This window comes from Epithele typhae (genome assembly GCF_022376455.1).
Source record: "Epithele typhae strain CBS 203.58 chromosome Unknown BXZ73scaffold_2, whole genome shotgun sequence".
In the NCBI taxonomy this organism is placed as follows: Eukaryota; Fungi; Basidiomycota; class Agaricomycetes; order Polyporales; family Epitheliaceae; genus Epithele; species Epithele typhae.
The window spans coordinates 350,080-367,236 of record NW_025954193.1 but is presented as its reverse complement, the minus strand read 5'-3'; the positions used below and the strand labels follow the sequence as shown (position 1 = coordinate 367,236).

Below are 17,157 nucleotides of genomic sequence, written 5' to 3'. Positions count from 1 at the left end.
TCGAGAGCGAAAGCGGCGGGCGAGTGGGCATCGTCGACCCTATATGCGAATGGCGCCAGCGCGTGTGGGCGGCGAGGAAGAAAATGAAGGGGGGCTGGGGCTTGAGAACACGCTCGGATTGGCGGTGTGCAACGCTGTCTCCGCATTTTGCAGGCGGAGAGTGCTTCTTGTGAAGGGACCGCCGCGTGGCCAACGGACTGCACCGGTGATGTCGTCTCGACTCTGTCTCGTGGGTGGAGCGTCTTGCGTCTCATGGTCCGTGGGAAGTGCCATGCTCGCAGCCTGAAGCCTGTGGTTGTTGTCTTGAAGCTTGATGCTTGGAGCCGGTTGCGTTGCTCTGTATAGATGGGCGCCGGTCCAAAGGGGAGAGGAAGCTGTTACGTGGAAAAAGCCCTCGAAGCTCGGACGGCACAAGGAGACGGACATGACTAGGAAAAATGACCACTGGATCCAGGCTATTTCCCGCAAGGAAAGGGTCCCGGGGTTTGGCTAGTGGCGGTGAACGAATCATGGGAAACAGATAGCAACCCCGCACTGTGTTGGATGTGAACCTTTATCTGGCAACCATAGAAGACGCCAGTGAATGCGATCTCAACAGTGGTCAGGAAATCTGCGGATGATACGGTCAGCGAAAACGCATACGCAGAACGCGTGGATTTCAAGCACCGCTTTATATACTCCTCCGCATGCTGACAATCCGTGCCAGACTTCAGTAAGTACATGGATGGCAGGATGATTGAAAGAGGCACGTGTGCTCGTCCACTACGGTGCTCCGTCACCCCGGAGCGACCGCGGCGCACGCACGGGAGTGCCAAATTGAGACAACGGGCTGGCAGCAGCGCACATCTTGTCTGGGCAGCAGGTCCCTCCAAATACGTTATCCAGGGGGCTTGTGCGGACGGAGATGGGAGAGCGAGTCAAAGAGGGCAAACAGACGGCCCGCCAACGGACGCACGCGGTGACGTGCGGCAAGCGCCCCCAGACGGAGCGGGACTTGCGCGCCGTCACCCGTGTGCTCTTGCTCTCCGACCACGATGTCCTCGCCCTCCAAGCCATTCGACATCCCCAGCCCGCGCCGTGGTCAGCTCGTCCACCCCAATGCCACCCCTCCGGTCGCTGGCACCCCGAACTTTGGCACTGGTCTCTCAGCCTCTCCCAGTCCACGCTTCCTCCGTGCACAGTACACCGGCACGCCTCCTCTGCCCAACATCCCTCCCAGGTCCGGTGCTACACCGATAGGAACTCCCAGCTCTACTGCACCCTTCCTTCCCGGTCCCTCCGCCGAGGCCTCTTCCTCCAACCCAGCCTTCCTCCTCCGTCCAGGGTCCGGTACTCCCGGAAGCGATGCAAATCCATTCGATGACTTGACCGACGAGGAGAAGGCAAGGATTCTTCGCCGCCACCTCGTCTCTCGCGACCAGCGCCAGAACAACAGGCCAGTCACCCCTGACATTCCTCCCTCGGCTTCCTCCCAACATGGATCACAGTCGGGCAACCTCTCCCATCGCTCATCGGCATCTCACATCCGGCTACAGCGAGAAGACACAGAGCCCTTCCCAGTACCCTATGATGCTCATGGTGCAGACATAACGTACGTCCTTCTCCAGCGCGCACTGCTCTTGTCCGGCGATATCGCTCGTTACTACCTCTCGGCCCCGCTGACCTATCTTTGTCTTCAGCCACAGCATCTATAAGTGGCAAGCTGACAAGCGCAGGCAAGCAGCCCGTCCTCGCTCTGCTTCATTCGCTGGCTCGACAAATACGCAACCCCTTCACCCTGCCTTGGAACATATACACGAGCCCGGAGGGTTCCGTCGCACTTATGTGGCGCTCAATGACCCTGAACGCGCCTCTAACGGCCCAATGGCCCGCAACTTCATAGAGTTTTTGTACATCTTCGGCCACTTCGTAAGTTCATCCGCCCATCCGTCCACGCGCTTTATATGTATCCTTCGATATAGGCAGGTGAAGATCTTGAGGAGATTGACGAAGAAGACGAAGCAGACCTTGTGGACGAGGAGGCTCTGCCGAACGAAAGCTCTCCGTTCTTGCAGGGAGGCACATATGGAACACACGCCACACCGTCATACGGGGGCCGAGATTCGTCGAACGCTAACAAGACTTCTGAGCGTTCCCCTCTGCTTGAACGCTCCAGCGCAAACCGATCTCGTTCAAGGCGGCGCGCTGCAAGCGTCGGGCCGCATGGTGATGCCACCGTGACCGATGCCGTCCTCATGGTACGTTCCGTCTCATGGCACATAACGAGCCCCGTCTCATCCCCAATCCATAGCTTTTGAAAGCCTTCGTTGGTACTGGGATCCTCTTCTTGGGCAAAGCGTAAGTGCAGTCACATAATCTACGGATTCTATCCCTGACTTCATACTCCCAGTTTCTTCAACGGTGGCATACTTTTTTCCAGTGCTGTCTTGACGTTCATTGCTCTGGTGTCATTACATTCATTTTTGTTGCTCGTTAAAACGAAGTTTGTCGTGTCAGGCAGTTTTGGCGGTGAGTATATCATCTCCCCTCGGTAGCCATTAGAGCTCACTACTAGGGTGACAGATATCGGCGGAGCTTTGTACGGGCCTTGGATGCGCTACGCCATCTTGGCTTCCATCACGATCTCTCAGCTCGGTTTCGTCTCGGCCTACATAATCTTCGTCTCTGAGAACCTCCAGTCATTCGTTTTGGCTATCACCAACTGTGCAAAGCTCCTCGGCATACAGTATTTCATCTTGCTCCAGATGATCATTTTCCTGCCGCTTGCGCTCATCCGCAATCTCGCAAAGCTTAGCACCACGGCACTGATCGCCGACGTCTTCATCCTGGCTGGACTCATCTACATCTTCGGAAGCGAAGCTAAGATCATAGCCCACAACGGCATCGCACATGTCGAGCTTTTCAACCCGAAAGACTGGCCACTCTTGATTGGGTATGTAGCTGGGTCGCTGTTCTGTGGGCGTCTAGGCTTACGATCTGAACAGAACCGCCGTTTTCTCCTTCGAGGGGATTGGTCTGGTGCGAACATTCTGATATAATATCATTCCCGCGCTCATTGTGTGGTTTTAGGTCATCCCTGTCACAGACGCTATGAGGGAACCCCGCAAGTTCCCCGCCGTGTTGACCGGGGTAATGCTCTTCCTGATGGGTGAGTATCATATTACTTCAGATGGCCGCTCAAACTGAGGTTTGGCCAGTTCTCTTCTGTGGCGGCGGCGTGATGTCGTACCTCACGTTTGGCGCGGATGTTCAGACCGTTGTTATCGTCAACCTCGACACCACCAGTCGGTTCACGCAAGTGGTACGTTTGTCGCGCATTTCCCATTTCCCCATCAAAGGCTGAGACTGATTTGAATATTTTACTCCACAGGTCCAGTTCTTCTATTCCCTCGCTATCTTGCTCTCCGTACCTCTCCAGCTCTTCCCGGCTGTGCGCATCATGGAGAACGGCCTCTTTGAGCGTAGCGGCAAGGGCAACGTCTTCGTCAAGTGGCAGAAGAACATCTTCCGGTTCTTCGTCGTCGCCTTCTGCGCTGTGCTCTCCTACTTCGGCGCTGCGGACCTAGACAAGTTCGTCTCGTTCATCGGCAGCTTCGCCTGGTGAGTTGCTCTCCCTCGTTCTCTCTCTGGCGGCACACCCTGATGGCGCCTACCACGCAGTGTGCCGCTGTGCTACGTCTACCCTGCGATGCTGCACTACAAGGCCTGCGCCCGCACGCGTAAGGAGAAGCTCGCGGATATCGCCCTCATGGTCTTCGGGATGATCGCAGCCGCATACACCACCATCCAGACCGTTCGCGTACGTCTCTCGACCGTCCTCTTCCCCTTTCCCCATGCTGACTTGCACTGCAGCTGATGAGCGCGCCCGCCTCGGCCGCGCCCCCTGTCCTGGGCCAGTGCGGCCAGTCCCCCGAGGAGCCCTTCCGCGGTCTGTTGTAATCCCCAGGCGTCCTAATCTCGTTTACACGCAATGCACCCATGCAAATCTATCTATCCAAGCATCCCGCATCTACAGCATATAAATGGCTTGCTTGCAATCTGGCATTCGGATCGCATCCCCAAGCAGTAGTCACCCGTGTGGTGGTCCCCTCGTTCTTCTTACCTTGCGTTTCACGAATACAACCATACACCCCTGCCACACGATACCGTCCCACCACCGCATGTACCTTACTGTTCTGGATGCTCGTGCCACATCCTTCCTAGTCGAATATAATAATGGCCGAACTTTGACGTGGTCCTCCTCGTCGATAGTCGACACGAGGCACTTGTGCCAATGACTGACAGATCGATGCTTAGAAAGGCGATTCAACGCCGGCGGACCTCATTGGGCTGAGGTTGGGTTTTGCATGCGGAACCGCCCGTCGGAAGCATAGGAAGTAGAGAAGCCCAGGCACACTTCACGAAATGAAAACATGTGTATAAAGCGACGGGGCGCCGACCTTTTCCTGCGCAGCGGGAGCACAAGGTCGCCGCACGGCAAGCACAGTCCGACATGAATGCGTAACGTCCTCCGTGAACCCTGCCCGTGCACACATGATGTCGGTCCTCGGAGTTGGGGCGTTCGGCTCCGTGTGACGGAGATGGTCAAGACAAGGTACTGTCCCATTTCGACCAAAAGTTCATGTCACGCGTCACGGAGGGGCGTGAACATTTGCTCCAACTATCGCAAACGATTTCTTTTGCCCATTTGAAGATCGAAATTTTGGTCACGCCGAAAATCGATGAACTTTTGGTCGAAATGGGACAGTATGTACAATATACATCATCATATCATGGACGTAAGACATGCATACAAGCGCGAGACACCGAGCCAACAACCCAAGCACGCGACCATCCTCCGGACTGGGGCGCGGCCACGCGCACGCACCAAAGACATGCCGCTTCAAAGAGGCCTCCCAAACCGCGTCTGAGCCGGCAAGCGAGTGAGACACGGCTCCGGGGGGGCGATGTGCGTCCGCGGAGTTCTCGTGTCGCGTGCGGGATGCATGCGGCTCGGGTTTAGGGCCCACGACGACGCGGATCCTCTGCGGGGGTGGTGTGCGCGCGGCGTTGCCGGCTAAAATCTTGGCGCGTGATGCATTCGCGCAGGCACTCTGACGACTGAGATCTGAGATTGCGTCGCTGCGTCCGCAGCGAGAAATAGAGGGTCTAGTGCAAGGAGTAAAATGCGTCAACGCCGAGCACTCGCGCCGTCCACCTTTCGGCGCGGACACTCACCCCGATCCAACACGACACCAGCACGTACTAGTACAGGTCCGAGTCCGACACCCACAGCCTCACCCGCCTCGGCGCGCGTCCGCCTCGACCTCGCAGATCTCTTGCACGCCCTCGCGGAAGAACACGACGTTGTACTCGAGCAGCCCGCGCCGGGCGTCGAACACCGGCGTCGGGATCAGCGCGAGCAGCGCGAGCTTGGGCGTGATGAGGTGGTACGTGAGCGTCGTGCCCCCGCTCGCGCTCGGGGAGAGCGCCGCCGCCGCGCACGGGTAGAAGCGGGGCTGCGCGTGCGCCGCCGACGGGCCGTTCGCGGGCGTGTGGCCGTTGCCGTTCGGGCTCGATGCGGACGCGGACGCGGTGGGGGAGAGGGACGGTGGGAGCGCGGTAGCCGAGCATTCGACGGAGATCGAGCCGGCGAGGGCGGTCGTGGCTGGGGGAGGTGCAGTGGGAAGAAGTTGTCGCGTAGCACCGCGTGGGGAGGTGTGTGTTGAGAGCGCGGGGGATGCGGGGGAGACGACTGGCGATGCGAAGACGCTTGCCGAGCGGGGTACGGGTTGAGGCGAGGCGGGGGCTGAGGCGGCTGGGGAATGGGCTGGGGGCTGTGGAACGGCCCGCATTCGTGGGGCGCTGACTGAGACTGATCTAGCAATTATGGAAGTCAACGGGGCGACCTAGGCAAGAGGAGGAGGAGGAGAATCACTTGTATAGCGGCCCGAAGGTGTTCAGAGTCCGCAGATAGTCGCTACACAAGTTGTGTGTTGGTGGGTCAACTGGTGAGGCATCAGTGGCGACATATAGCCGCGATGCAATGTCGAAGAGAAACGATTTGGTTGCTTGTGAGCGCTACAAGATGTCGATTATTAATCTGAGCACATGGAGTCGTCATCGCAGGCGCACTCACAGCACAAAAGACATTGAGCAAATCTTCAAGGTAAGGTAGTGAATCCACTAGCTTATGTAGTGTTCGCGAGAAAGCGTCATGGAGGGAATGGTCGTATATTGACGTGAGCTGAAAGTTGATCGGGATGGTCTCGTACTCTGCGCTGACGTAGCCGAGGTCAGAGAGGACGCGTGACTGGATATGCCGGAAATTCTCTTCACAGTTCGAAGGGGGAAAAGTTCAGCTGACTTTCAAGGTGGATGATGGGACTAACACTAACCGAACTTGTACTCGTCACTAAGAACATCCGCCTTGTGAACGAAAACCTCCAGGTTGATATTGGGGTGTGCCTTGTAGGCGGCGACCACAAAGTCCACGAGCCTCTGAATTGGCTGCTGGTACAGATCCTGGAAGGAAAAAAGGACGTTGGCGATGTTTACATGTTAGGCCAGAGATATCTGAGTGCGCAGTGGGACCAAACGAAATGAAAAACTGCCAGCACCCACGCGGGGTGCAGGGCCGCCACTTGCAAGAGCCACGATCGACCATGGGGAAAATGTGGGATAAAGAGGAAGCGGGCTTGGAGGGTAAAAAGCGAGGGCGAAGGGCTTACCTGGATGTCAATGACGAAGATCATGGTCGAAAATTGGCCAATGGGGGTGCCGAGGGCTTCGAGAGTGATATCTCCGGGGCAGTCCCATATTTCGAGGGGAATGACAGTACTGAGGAAGCGGCAGGGGTCGTCAAGCTCACGGGACGGAGGAGCGCAAGGGAGCACGGAGGGACGCACTCGAAGTGGTGTTTGGTGATCTGGGTGGTAGTCTCGAGGAAGAGTGTTTCTCTGGGAGCGAGGTCGTCGAATAGTACCTGCTGGATGGACGTCTTTCCGCTCCTGCGCAGGGATGAGCGCAGAGGATTATCCGAACACGGAGCAACGCACCTGCGCATGCCAAGCAGCAGGATTTTGGTCCTCATCCCGTCCTCCGGCTTCGCAACGTTGCGCACGCCGTTCGCGGCTCTCGCGCCGGCCATGGCGAACCGAGGGTGACGAGAAGGGCGAGGTGGGATGCGCGAGTCCCGACGATGGAGAACTCCGAGGGCAAGAGACCGATCACGGGCCCAGTCCAGATCCGCTGCTCGTCTCTGCCACGGCCCGCAACGCGTTTTCCTCCAGCTTCCTCTGCGCTCACCGTTCTTCTTCTCCCCCTCTTCCTCCTCCCGCCCCCTCCCCCTCCCTCGCCATGAAGTTCGGCCGCAAGATCAGTGTCGGTTCTCCTCTCCCCCTTTCCCCCAGCGGCTCTTCTCACATCCCTCCAGAACGACCTCTACAACGAATGGCGCCCGTTTTACATTGACTACAATCTTCTCAAGCGCGAGCTCAAGGTCCGCTTCCCTGGCACACGACCCAGAACGCTCCAGCACGCTCATCCTCCCATTCTCTTTAGGCTCGGACCACTTCGCGCAATTGGAATGACGAGGATGAGCGCGAGTTTACCCGCATGCTCGAGCGCGAGCTTGACAAAATCCACAACTTCCAGAAGACGAAGGTGCGTACCCGACACACCGTCTCTGCACGCGTCCCACCCACCCTCAGCCTTGACGGCCGTTGCGCAGACCTTTGAGCTCTCGCGCCGGATAAACGACGCGGAGAAGGCCGTCAAGCGCCTCGTCTCCTCCATGGACGGTGCTGCTGGCGCTGGGCACCACCATCAGGAGTCCTCGTCTGCGACGCTCGACCACGAGGCTCAGCAGCGTCGCGAGGAGGTCACTCAAGATGCGGGTTCGGACGATGACATGAGCGACGATGACGACGACGACGACCTGTCCGTCGATGCCCTGGAGGACCAATTCATGCTGCTCGAGGAGGAGGTCGCCACTCTCGTGGCTGACGTGCATGACCTTGCGCTGTATACGAAGCTCAATATCACCGGGTTCATGAAAATTCTGAAGGTACGCTGATCCACACTCTGAGTTTGCGACGCTACGGCTGATATGCCTGTGTTCGCACCCTCCCCATACGCGTAGAAACACGATGTGCGTACCGTCTCCCTGCTCCTAGTTGCACGTTGCCAACCAACGCGGTGCAGAAACAAACGAATCGCCCTCTGAAACCGACGTTCATCCAAGACTACCTGGAGAAGCGTCCTTTCTACAAGTACAACTGGGACAGCCTGATCGTCAAGCTCTCGAAGCTCTACGACCTCGTCCGCACGCGGGGGCACCCCGTTCAGGGCGACTCGAGCGCGGGCGGGAACCAGAGCGCGTTTGTCCGGCAGACGACCAAGTACTGGGTGCGTCCATGACGTCACCCTCTAGGCTCGATCATTGAGCCGGTATCTCCGCAGGTGCATCCAGACAACCTCGTCCATCTCAAACTTTCCATCCTCAGACACCTCCCCGTCCTTGGTCAGTCCGCCTGACTCACCGCCTCGTGCCCCCGCTCACCTGTCCAGTCTAGTGTTCAACGCCGAAAAGGAGTTCGAGCCCAAGGATGCCGCCATCACTTCCATCTACTTCGACAACGAGGATCTCGAGCTCTACCTCGGTCGTCTCGAGAAGACGGAGGGTGCGGAGGCCGTTCGTCTGCGATGGTACGGCGACATGGACCAGAAGACGATCTTCGTCGAGCGCAAGACGCATCGCGAAGACTGGACGGGCGAGAAGTCTGTCAAGGCCCGCTTCCCGATCAAGGAACACCTCGTCAACGCCTTCCTCCGCGGCGAGTACACCATGGACGAAGAGTTCCAGGAGCTTGTTAAGAAGGGCAAAAAGTCGCAGCAGGAGGTCGACAGCATGATCCAGCTCGCAAACGAGGTCCAGTACGCGGTCCTCACCAAGAAGCTCGGCCCCGTCATGCGCACGTTCTACAACCGTACCGCGTTCCAGCTCCCTGGCGACGCGCGCGTCCGTATATCCCTCGACACCGAGCTCACAATGACCCGCGAGGACAACTGGGACGGCAAGATACGTGCCGGCGACAACTGGCGGCGGATGGACATCGGGATCGACCACCCGTTTGACCAGCTGCCCCCAGAGGACAAGGAACTGTTCAAGTACGGCGTGCTCGAGGTCAAGTTGCAGACGCAATTCGGTCAGGAGCCTCCGGAGTGGGTCACCGACCTTGTCTCGTCACATCTCGTTGAAGCCGTACCGAAGGTACAGTACGACTCGCCTCTCTGCGGCAGGATGTTCTGACGAGCTCGCTATAGTTCAGCAAGTTCATCCACGGATGCGCTACTCTACTGCCACATCGTGTCGATCTTGTGCCCTTTTGGCTTCCTCAGAGTAAGCTTCTCAATAATCTTACTCCTTCGTACTGCGCCCTGAAACACACCTTCACATAGTGGAAGTGGATATCTTGAAGCCCGACTCTGGTGTGGTCACCATCGAGCGCCCTCTCCATGTCTCTTCATCGAAAGGCACTTCCTCCGGTTCACATACCGGCACGTCTGGGGTGACAACACCTGAGCGCATGGCCTACACGGAGCCTATTTCCGAGGGCGAAGACGATGAAGATATGGACTTGGCTCCCGCTCGCGACGAAGACAAGCGCACAGGTCTCTCAGGCACTGACGTTGCGGCCGCGGTGGCGATTCGTGAACGGAACCTCAAGGAACGAGCGCAGGCGCGGGCAGCCGAGGATGAGGACGGGGAGAGTCTGCTCCAGGGTGCCACCAAAGGCATCCAGTCGACGCTCGAAATCACAGCGCAGGCACGCTCGATGTCGATCGACCCTCTCGCGCCATCTCAGGCGTTCGACGAGACGCTGCGGGATCGCCTCCGGGCGGACGCCCGCGCGACAGAAGGCGACGCGGACGACGAGGACGAGGACGAGGCGGACGATGAAGAAGCGACGCGTGCACAACAGGCGCGGGAGCGCGCGGAGGGTTCGTCCTCGCGCACGAACGGCGACGACAGGCTGCTCGAGCGGCGGTTCACCGCGCCGTCGGGCAAGCTCATCGCGGTCCCGGTGCGGATCGAGCCGAAGGTGTACTTCGCCGCTGAGCGGACGTTCTTCGTAAGTTCTCCGGCCTTGCGCATATCCCGACTCGCTCGCTCACCCCGATCCGCGCGCAGAAATGGCTGCACTTCGGGATCTACATCGGCACGATCGCGACCACGCTCCTGAACTTCATCGCGCCCACCGACAGCGCTGGGATGCTCTCCGCGTACTTGTTCACCGCGCTCGCGCTCGCGACGATCGCCTACTCGGCCGCGATCTTCATCTTCCGCTCGTACAGCATTCGCCACCGCCGCGCGGAGGGTCTATACTACGACCGTTTCGGACCGACGGTGCTCAGCGTAGCCCTCGTCGGTGCGTTGGGCACGAACATCGTGCTGAGGCTGCGAGAGCTATAGTTGACCTCGTGATTTGAGAGGGACTGCTTCAGCACGCCAGCATTGCCCGAGAGTCGGGGATGCCGGTCGTTCGGCCACACCTCCGCGGTGTGTACGGGTTGGGCTCGCTCTCGCACAGAGCCCGTCAGGGTCAGCGCATTGTACGAGTGCTGGCACTTGCGAGGGCGCATGGGGGGGATGGGGCAGGGATGTCCCAGGGGATTTAGCACTTGAGCCCTGGCGATGTGTGGTTAGCTCACGGCTATGTACGCATATCACCTTATGTACTTACTTTTCAATGCTATGCGCTCTTTTTCGCATTTCCGGCCGGAATCTCCGGTCAGCGACTCGGACCTGACAAAGGTGCTTAGCTTAGCATACAAAACACTGAATAAATACCTGACGTGCCTTGCAAACGTCAACGCGATCACTCAACGGCATCCCGCCGCCCCCGCATCTTGCAACTTGTTCTCGGCCGCCATGTCCCAATCCTCACCCTGCCTGCTCATCTCCAGGGTCCCCGAAGAAGTGCTCGTGGGCATCTGTCTCGAGTGCGAGCCCTGCGATGTCTTCGCGCTCGGCAAGGTGCGTCTCCCTCCCCCGCGCCCGCACATACGTGCCCGCGCTCACCCACCCGGCGTCTTCCAGGCCTGCTCCTTCCTCCACCGCATCCTCTCCCGCAACGTCTACGTCCAGTACAAGCTCGAGCTCGCCCTCGCCGGCATGCTCGACCAGCCCCTCCCGCCCTGCGCCTTCGCCCCCTGCGCGCCCGCCTTCCGGCCGTCCACGCTCGGCACCGCCGCCAAGCTCCACCTCCTCCGCCTCCACCGCGCCCGCGCCCACAGCGGCCGCTTCGCCCCCGCCACGCCCGTCGCCGTCGCGCGCGGCCCGCACGTCGCGCGCTGGGACGCGTACCCCGCGTTCGGCGGCGCGCTCGCCGCCGTCGTCGTCCGCCCCGACCACGCGGACGCGCTCGTCGTCGCGCCGCCGCTGCCGCCGATGCTCGCGTTCGGCCCGGACGGGTCGATCATCGTCGCCGGGACTAGAGCGGGGGCCGGGGCGAGGGCGTGTGCGAGCGAGAGCGCGGACGGGACGTCGGGGCGCGGTGTCGTGAGCTGGACGGTGCCGCTCGACGCCGTCCCGATGGGCTCTGCGCGGCCGTGCGTCATCGCGACGGACATTACCCAGAACCTACTCGTGTTCGTGCAGACTATCGAGGACGGCGCAGGGCAGTCAGAGTGCGTGTTTGGATCCCGATTCTTCGCCTGTGTGCCTCTGACGTCGTGTAGGAACGCGGACGCAATAGCGTACATTCGCTGCCTCGACCGCGCGGAGGCGACCCACCCTCGCACCTTGTGCCCCGCGATCCGCATCGCGCCGCAAGATCAAACCGCAGGTAACACTGGTACGCCGCCTTTCTGGCCGCGACGACGCAGGGTGAACAAGGACATTCAGATCCACGGCCTGCTCATCGCCTGGAGCATCGCGAGCGACAACCACACCTCGCTCTCCGAGCGTGTCACGTTCGAGATCTGGAACTGGGCCACGGGCGCCCTCGTGTGGGTGAGTGCCCGCCGCGCGCGTCCGCATTGCATATCCCGGTCACCGCTGACAGGAACACCTCCGTCCCTCGTCCGGTATCGTATTTCCCGACGAAGCGGCAATTCCACGGGCTCGGCTTTTCGTCCACGCTCCTCGACTGCAGCACCGTCCTCGTCTCCTCCTTCCTCTGGGACGACGAAATGCGTGTGTATCGCTTCCAGCACCCGCCGGACTCCGAAGCGGACCCCGAGCCCGGCGGTCTCGCGCCCGGGGAGCACATCGCCCTCAAGCTGCCCCCGCACGCGCACTGCGCGACGATCCAGCAGTCCAGCATCCCCGCCCCGCCCCCCTGCGCGCCGTTCTGGCCGGACCCCGCCCGGCGCATCCTCGCGCTGCACCTCACCCAGGCCGCCTGGCGGCCCGCCACGCTCCTGCTCCCCGCCGCGGTCCTCTGCGCGCTCGTCCGCCGCGGCGCCGCGGCGGTGCCCTGGGACGCGTGGGGCGCGCGCGGCTCCGTCGTGCTCGCGTCGTGCGAGCGCGGGATCGTGCGCCGGTACGACTGGACGTTCCCGAGGTGCTACCCGTTCGGCGCGCGCGTGTTCGCGGCGACGCCGGGGCCCCCGGGGGCGGGGTGACGGAGATCGACTTGAACCCGGTGCACGAGACGAGGAAGCCGCAGTGGGCGCTCGGGACCCTGTCTCTCGTCGCGCCGTGGTCGCGGTTGTGCGTGGACGAGGCGGGCGGGGGTGGGGGCAAGGCTGACGAGAGGGAAAAGGAGAAGGCGGAGCCTCCGGGGTGGGAGATACGCAACGCGGACACGGCACCCCCGCACTCGGTGCACCACACGGAGCATGGGCTGCCGTTTCCGCGGCGTGCGCTCAACGCCGTCCTCTCGTCTCCGGAAGGTTATCTTGCTGTGGTGAGCGCTCTGGGCTTTAGGGTGCGCGGTCTCGCAAAGTGCTGATCGTTTTGCGTAGGAAATGGGGACAGTATGTGGCGAGGTCGCTAGCGTCGGTATCTTCTCCTACTCTGCGTGTCTATGACCACAAACACCTGAAGGGGCCCCAAACCGACCAGCTGTTTTTGGCGTCGGACCTTTGGCTCGCGACGTAAGCGCCACTCCTGCTCTCGGCATGATGACGACGCCGACCACAGACAGTATTGCGTTGGATGTTCAGCATAAAGTGGCATAAAACTGTCTCTGGAAGACTGGCTGAGGGCTCCCTTTGTCGATCACGCGACCGCCTATCGGCTCGCTCACTTTGGCAACTTTACCGGCAAAAATCAAGCCTGGTCTCAAACGATCGAACGCTTAGACTTCGATCGTTCATGACTTCATCCTCGGGAACTTGCGGGTTGCGCGACCATGGACGTTCTAACGTATACCCTCACTGCACGCGTTATTATCTCACTTATTCATCGGCACTGGCGCACGCTACAGTAGTCACGGCGTCTGCTCAGTGCAAGACCACCGGTGCTGCGAACTCCGCAGCCACTAGCCACATTCTCCTCGATGCTCGCTTCAAACGTTCGTCGACATCAGACTCATCGCTCCAACGAACGACCGGTTTGGAACGACTGCGCCCGGCGCCTCGGTGACGCACACGATCACCGTCACTTCCCGCCGCCCGGGCGCCCGACGACTCGACGAGTGCCTCCCGGGCAGCCAGTCATGCCATCTCCCTGTAGCCTGTGGAGGCTGACCTAGACGTCGCCTTGACGAGCTCACGGAGAACGTGCCCCGTGGAGGGGCTGCGTTTGTCGTGCACCGTGCTCGTGTCCGGAGAACACACGGGAAGAGGGGTACCATCGTATGGACCTCGGACGCGTGGTACCGGTCTCAGCCGCTAGGCCACGCGGAACAGCACCGTTTCGGCGACGCGCCGCTCCCCCCACGCTGCACAGGACGGCGAGTCGTGCACGAGCACGGTGCAGCGCGCACACAGCGCGTCGGCGACGTCGGTCTGATCCACCTAGATTGCATGCGCGCTCCGCCTGGGCTCCGAGCCCCACAAAACCTCGCAGTCTCGGCTCGTAGTACGTAGTTGTATGAGGCAACGCGCGACACCACCCCTCTCGAAAGACGGCACTGTAGATACGCGTACGGCCTCCCGTTGCCTGGTGAGAATCAGGAGCGCCAAGCAATCAGGACTGTTGTCACGAAGAGGAGCGCACACCTAGCCGACCACTGCTTGTTCCTCCGCCGCCGGGTCCGCGCTGGTCCCGGAAAGCGGGGCACCGCGCCGCGCTCACGGACCGAGCCCGAGTGCACTTGTGGGGGCACTGGCGTAATCGCGGCACATACGCACGTCGCATGACACAAGACGCTGGTATCGATTCATTTCGAGTGAGAGTCGTTCTCGTTTATGCTTCTGCGTTTCTGCGCGTGCGCGAGTGCGCATGCCTGTACGTACATACGTGTATATACATCGGACTCCGACTAGCAAGTATTGTATGGTGTGTGCACTGCGCACGAGGGGGCGAGCTAGTAAGCTACGCGTGGATGCGTACGTGCTTGCAAGACTATGTACATGTCGCCAAATAATTAGTGGTAGCAAGATGAGTCGGAGAACCGAACGCCAAGGAGAGGTGGAAACGAAATCAAACAGGACAGAGGTCCGGGAAAATGAAGAAAAGGACATGCAAGGGAGGGGACGGCTCTGGCGATACGCAAGTCCTTGAAAGTTGTCGGTGTGGTGCGAAATGTACGGTGGTATGCTAGGACGTGTCCGAGTCGTGGATGCAGAACGAGCGGACGTGCCTCGAGGGACACAGGGGGTGCGTGCGCGACGGAACGACAATATGCGAAGAGGCGGTAGCCAGGCGATGCGAGGACAGTTCACGATAGCAGGAAAGATATAGAAGCTGATTGCAACAAAGTGGGGAACGGGTGCGGGTGACCAGCTGGGACGGGTTCCAGGGACGGGAGGGAGCTAGCAGGTAAAGAACGATGCTGCGCAGCGGCGAACGCGGGAAAGTATGGGGAGAAGGCAGATCTAGACGATATCGGTTGCAGGCTGCAAAATGCAGGCGTTGTCGGCGTGGACCAGTGCGAGGGAATAAACCGACAGCTTGTATTAGATAACGACGAGGAAATAGACAGTAATCATGTGCGCACAACCATGAGTCCGGTTCAATGAGCCATGAACAAACTGTTCGGCGTGCAGTCCAACCCCGTCGACTTGTGTACTAGAAACGCGGTATTCTCTGTCGGAGGGTATACCATGACCGTGCCTGCGTCCGTGGTCAATCCGCAAGTCTACGCATGCAGAAACGAGCTTCGGCCGACGACCAACCAGAGCTCCGCCTGGTCGGTCTACGTCGGACCCCGGCGCAGTTGAACATCGCCTCCCATCACAACCTTCCAATCCACCCTTGGCTTCCGAGCACCTGTGCAAGGCCAGCCATCCGCAGCCCGCTCCTCTAACGCCGCCATCGCCACGTGCGACTCAGCATCTAATACCCGGGACCAGGCTGGTATGCCTGTTGTGGTCCGGGAGACATGCGACCTGCTTGAGGACCCGGGGCAGAGTACAGGGAGGCCTGGGGTCCTGGACTTGCCGTGCGCAAGTTGTTTCCACCGAGAGCCTGCTGGGGACCGGGGCTGACGCGTCCGTCGGTGGGGTAACCGTACGCCATCTGGGGACCAGGAGAGCGCGCGCGCATCTGGCTCATGGGAATCGACTCGGGGGGCGGGGCGGCGGCAGCGCCGTAGGGTTCGTTGTCGTAGTAGACTTGGCTCGGATCGTCGCGATACGGCATGTTGGGGTTCATGTGCGGGAGCGGCGGGACCGCGTAGGGATCACGGCCAGCGGCGAAGAGCTCAACCGAGGAGCCGCCCATGGTCGACGGCGCAACGCTGCCGGCGCGCGAGTCGGGGCGCTGGATGGCGAGGTTGAGCTGGGACGAGGTCTCGAAGCCGGCACCGCCGGTGCGGTTGGTGGCGAGCGGGGGCTGGGGGCCGTCGCCGTGGGCGTTGAGCTCGGGCCATTTGATGGCCTCGTCTGGGGAGGTGTATCAGCATTGTGTGCGACGCTGGCGGGCAGCCCGGGCGCGGACGCTCGGCTAAGAAGCAAACCCCGGGCTAGGGTCCGGGGATGGCATCTTGGCGACCGCGTGAGACACCTCCGCCTCCGCCCCGCCTTCGCCAACGCGAGTGACGGAGGGAGACGGCTCCCGGGCATCGCCAGAGGCTGCGGACGAGGAAAAGACTCACTGTCGAAGTCGTCGTCGGTGAACCGTTTCCGCGTGAACTTCCAGACCACGAAGGCGATCAGGCCGATGAGCGCGATGCCTCCGGACACCGACAGACCAACGATGGTGGACGTGCTGAGACCGCTCGTATCCTTGGGCTTGTTGGTATTCGACGGAGCACTGTCCGGAGCCGAGGAAGTGGCTTGCGACGTGTTTACGACGGTGATCGTCACGACAGAGCCGTCCGAGTTCGTCGATTGCGTCAACACTGTGGTCTCCTGCTGGGCAGGATTCGTCGTGGTGGGAGGGGTGATAGTGGCGGAGGTCGGCGGCGGCGCGGCGGACGTAGTGCCAGTGGTGGTAGAAGTCTGCAAGGTGGACGTAGGGGTAGTGGAGGCAGAAGTCTGCGTGGTGGTCGTAGTGCCAGTGGTTGCTGTGTCCGTGGTGGTCGCGGTCCCAGTGCCAGTGGTTGTTGTGTCCGTGCCGGTCCCAGTCGTGGTCCCAGTGGTTGTCGTGTCCGTCTGGTCACCAAGGCCCAAAAAGGCTCGGGGAACGGGTGATATGTGGGGGAGGGCAACGTCGAAACGGGGAGCAGCGGCGGTCGACCCGGCGAGAAGGAAGGCGTTAACGGAAAGGAGGACAAGGCATCTTGCCAATGAGCGCGAGGTCACCATGCCTGCAAAATTGGGGGGCGAGGAAAGGATGAGGAGACGTGAGGAAATTATGGCACCAGCCGGCGGCGATAGTTCGGTAATGAAGGGGCTTCGTGAGGGTCGCAGGCGACAGCGGGGGAGGACGGATGGGAGGTGGATGGAGAGGGAGAGGAAGAGGTGAAGGTCGATGCGGAAGACGTTGAGGGAGCGGAGCGAAACAACCTGGAGCGCAAGGCGGTGAGCCGGCTCACATCACGTGCAGCTGCCACGGCGACTGAATCCCGATTCCCATTCCGACCCGGCGCCTCTCACCGCCCCGCGGCTCACTTGGGT

At 60.7% G+C, this 17,157-nt stretch overlaps 5 protein-coding genes across 5 annotated transcripts; 3 read left to right on the top strand and 2 right to left on the bottom strand.

The window, feature by feature from the left end:
- Nucleotides 1–1,034: 1,034 nt before the first annotated feature.
- Nucleotides 1,035–3,939, top strand: BXZ73DRAFT_38906 (transmembrane amino acid transporter protein-domain-containing protein; the record flags this gene model as incomplete). The annotated part of the gene is made up of 12 exons (XM_048018274.1): nt 1,035–1,591; nt 1,680–1,908; nt 1,962–2,237; nt 2,291–2,337; nt 2,390–2,508; nt 2,563–2,932; nt 2,985–3,018; nt 3,070–3,148; nt 3,198–3,301; nt 3,371–3,600; nt 3,661–3,799; nt 3,853–3,939. 12 exons carry the CDS (start codon nt 1,035–1,037, stop codon nt 3,937–3,939), a joined length of 2,271 nt encoding a protein of 756 aa, XP_047883034.1.
- Nucleotides 3,940–5,276: 1,337 nt separating this feature from the next.
- Nucleotides 5,277–7,129, bottom strand: BXZ73DRAFT_73261 (Gtr1/RagA G protein conserved region-domain-containing protein; the record flags this gene model as incomplete). Its single annotated transcript, XM_048021864.1, has 7 exons — nt 5,277–5,859; nt 5,918–6,060; nt 6,119–6,312; nt 6,378–6,504; nt 6,711–6,819; nt 6,888–6,989; nt 7,038–7,129. The coding sequence occupies 7 exons, from the start codon at nt 7,127–7,129 to the stop codon at nt 5,277–5,279; spliced, it is 1,350 nt and encodes a 449-aa protein (XP_047883033.1).
- Nucleotides 7,130–7,338: 209 nt separating this feature from the next.
- Nucleotides 7,339–10,456, top strand: BXZ73DRAFT_96030 (SPX-domain-containing protein; the record flags this gene model as incomplete). Its single annotated transcript, XM_048026964.1, has 11 exons — nt 7,339–7,362; nt 7,415–7,480; nt 7,543–7,644; nt 7,712–8,047; nt 8,123–8,131; nt 8,185–8,388; nt 8,443–8,503; nt 8,556–9,253; nt 9,307–9,382; nt 9,442–10,115; nt 10,175–10,456. The coding sequence occupies 11 exons, from the start codon at nt 7,339–7,341 to the stop codon at nt 10,454–10,456; spliced, it is 2,532 nt and encodes an 843-aa protein (XP_047883032.1).
- A 459-nt stretch (nt 10,457–10,915) lies between these two features.
- BXZ73DRAFT_96029 (uncharacterized protein) lies at nt 10,916–13,090 on the top strand (the record flags this gene model as incomplete). Its single annotated transcript, XM_048026963.1, has 7 exons — nt 10,916–11,020; nt 11,084–11,673; nt 11,725–11,994; nt 12,051–12,495; nt 12,552–12,896; nt 12,955–12,966; nt 13,037–13,090. The coding sequence occupies 7 exons, from the start codon at nt 10,916–10,918 to the stop codon at nt 13,088–13,090; spliced, it is 1,821 nt and encodes a 606-aa protein (XP_047883031.1).
- Nucleotides 13,091–15,433: 2,343 nt separating this feature from the next.
- Nucleotides 15,434–15,979, bottom strand: BXZ73DRAFT_38218 (uncharacterized protein; the record flags this gene model as incomplete). Its single annotated transcript, XM_048018147.1, has 1 exon — nt 15,434–15,979. A coding segment is annotated over one exon (546 nt), but the record flags the coding sequence as incomplete, so codon positions are not given.
- Between the last annotated feature and the right edge of the window lie 1,178 nt (nt 15,980–17,157).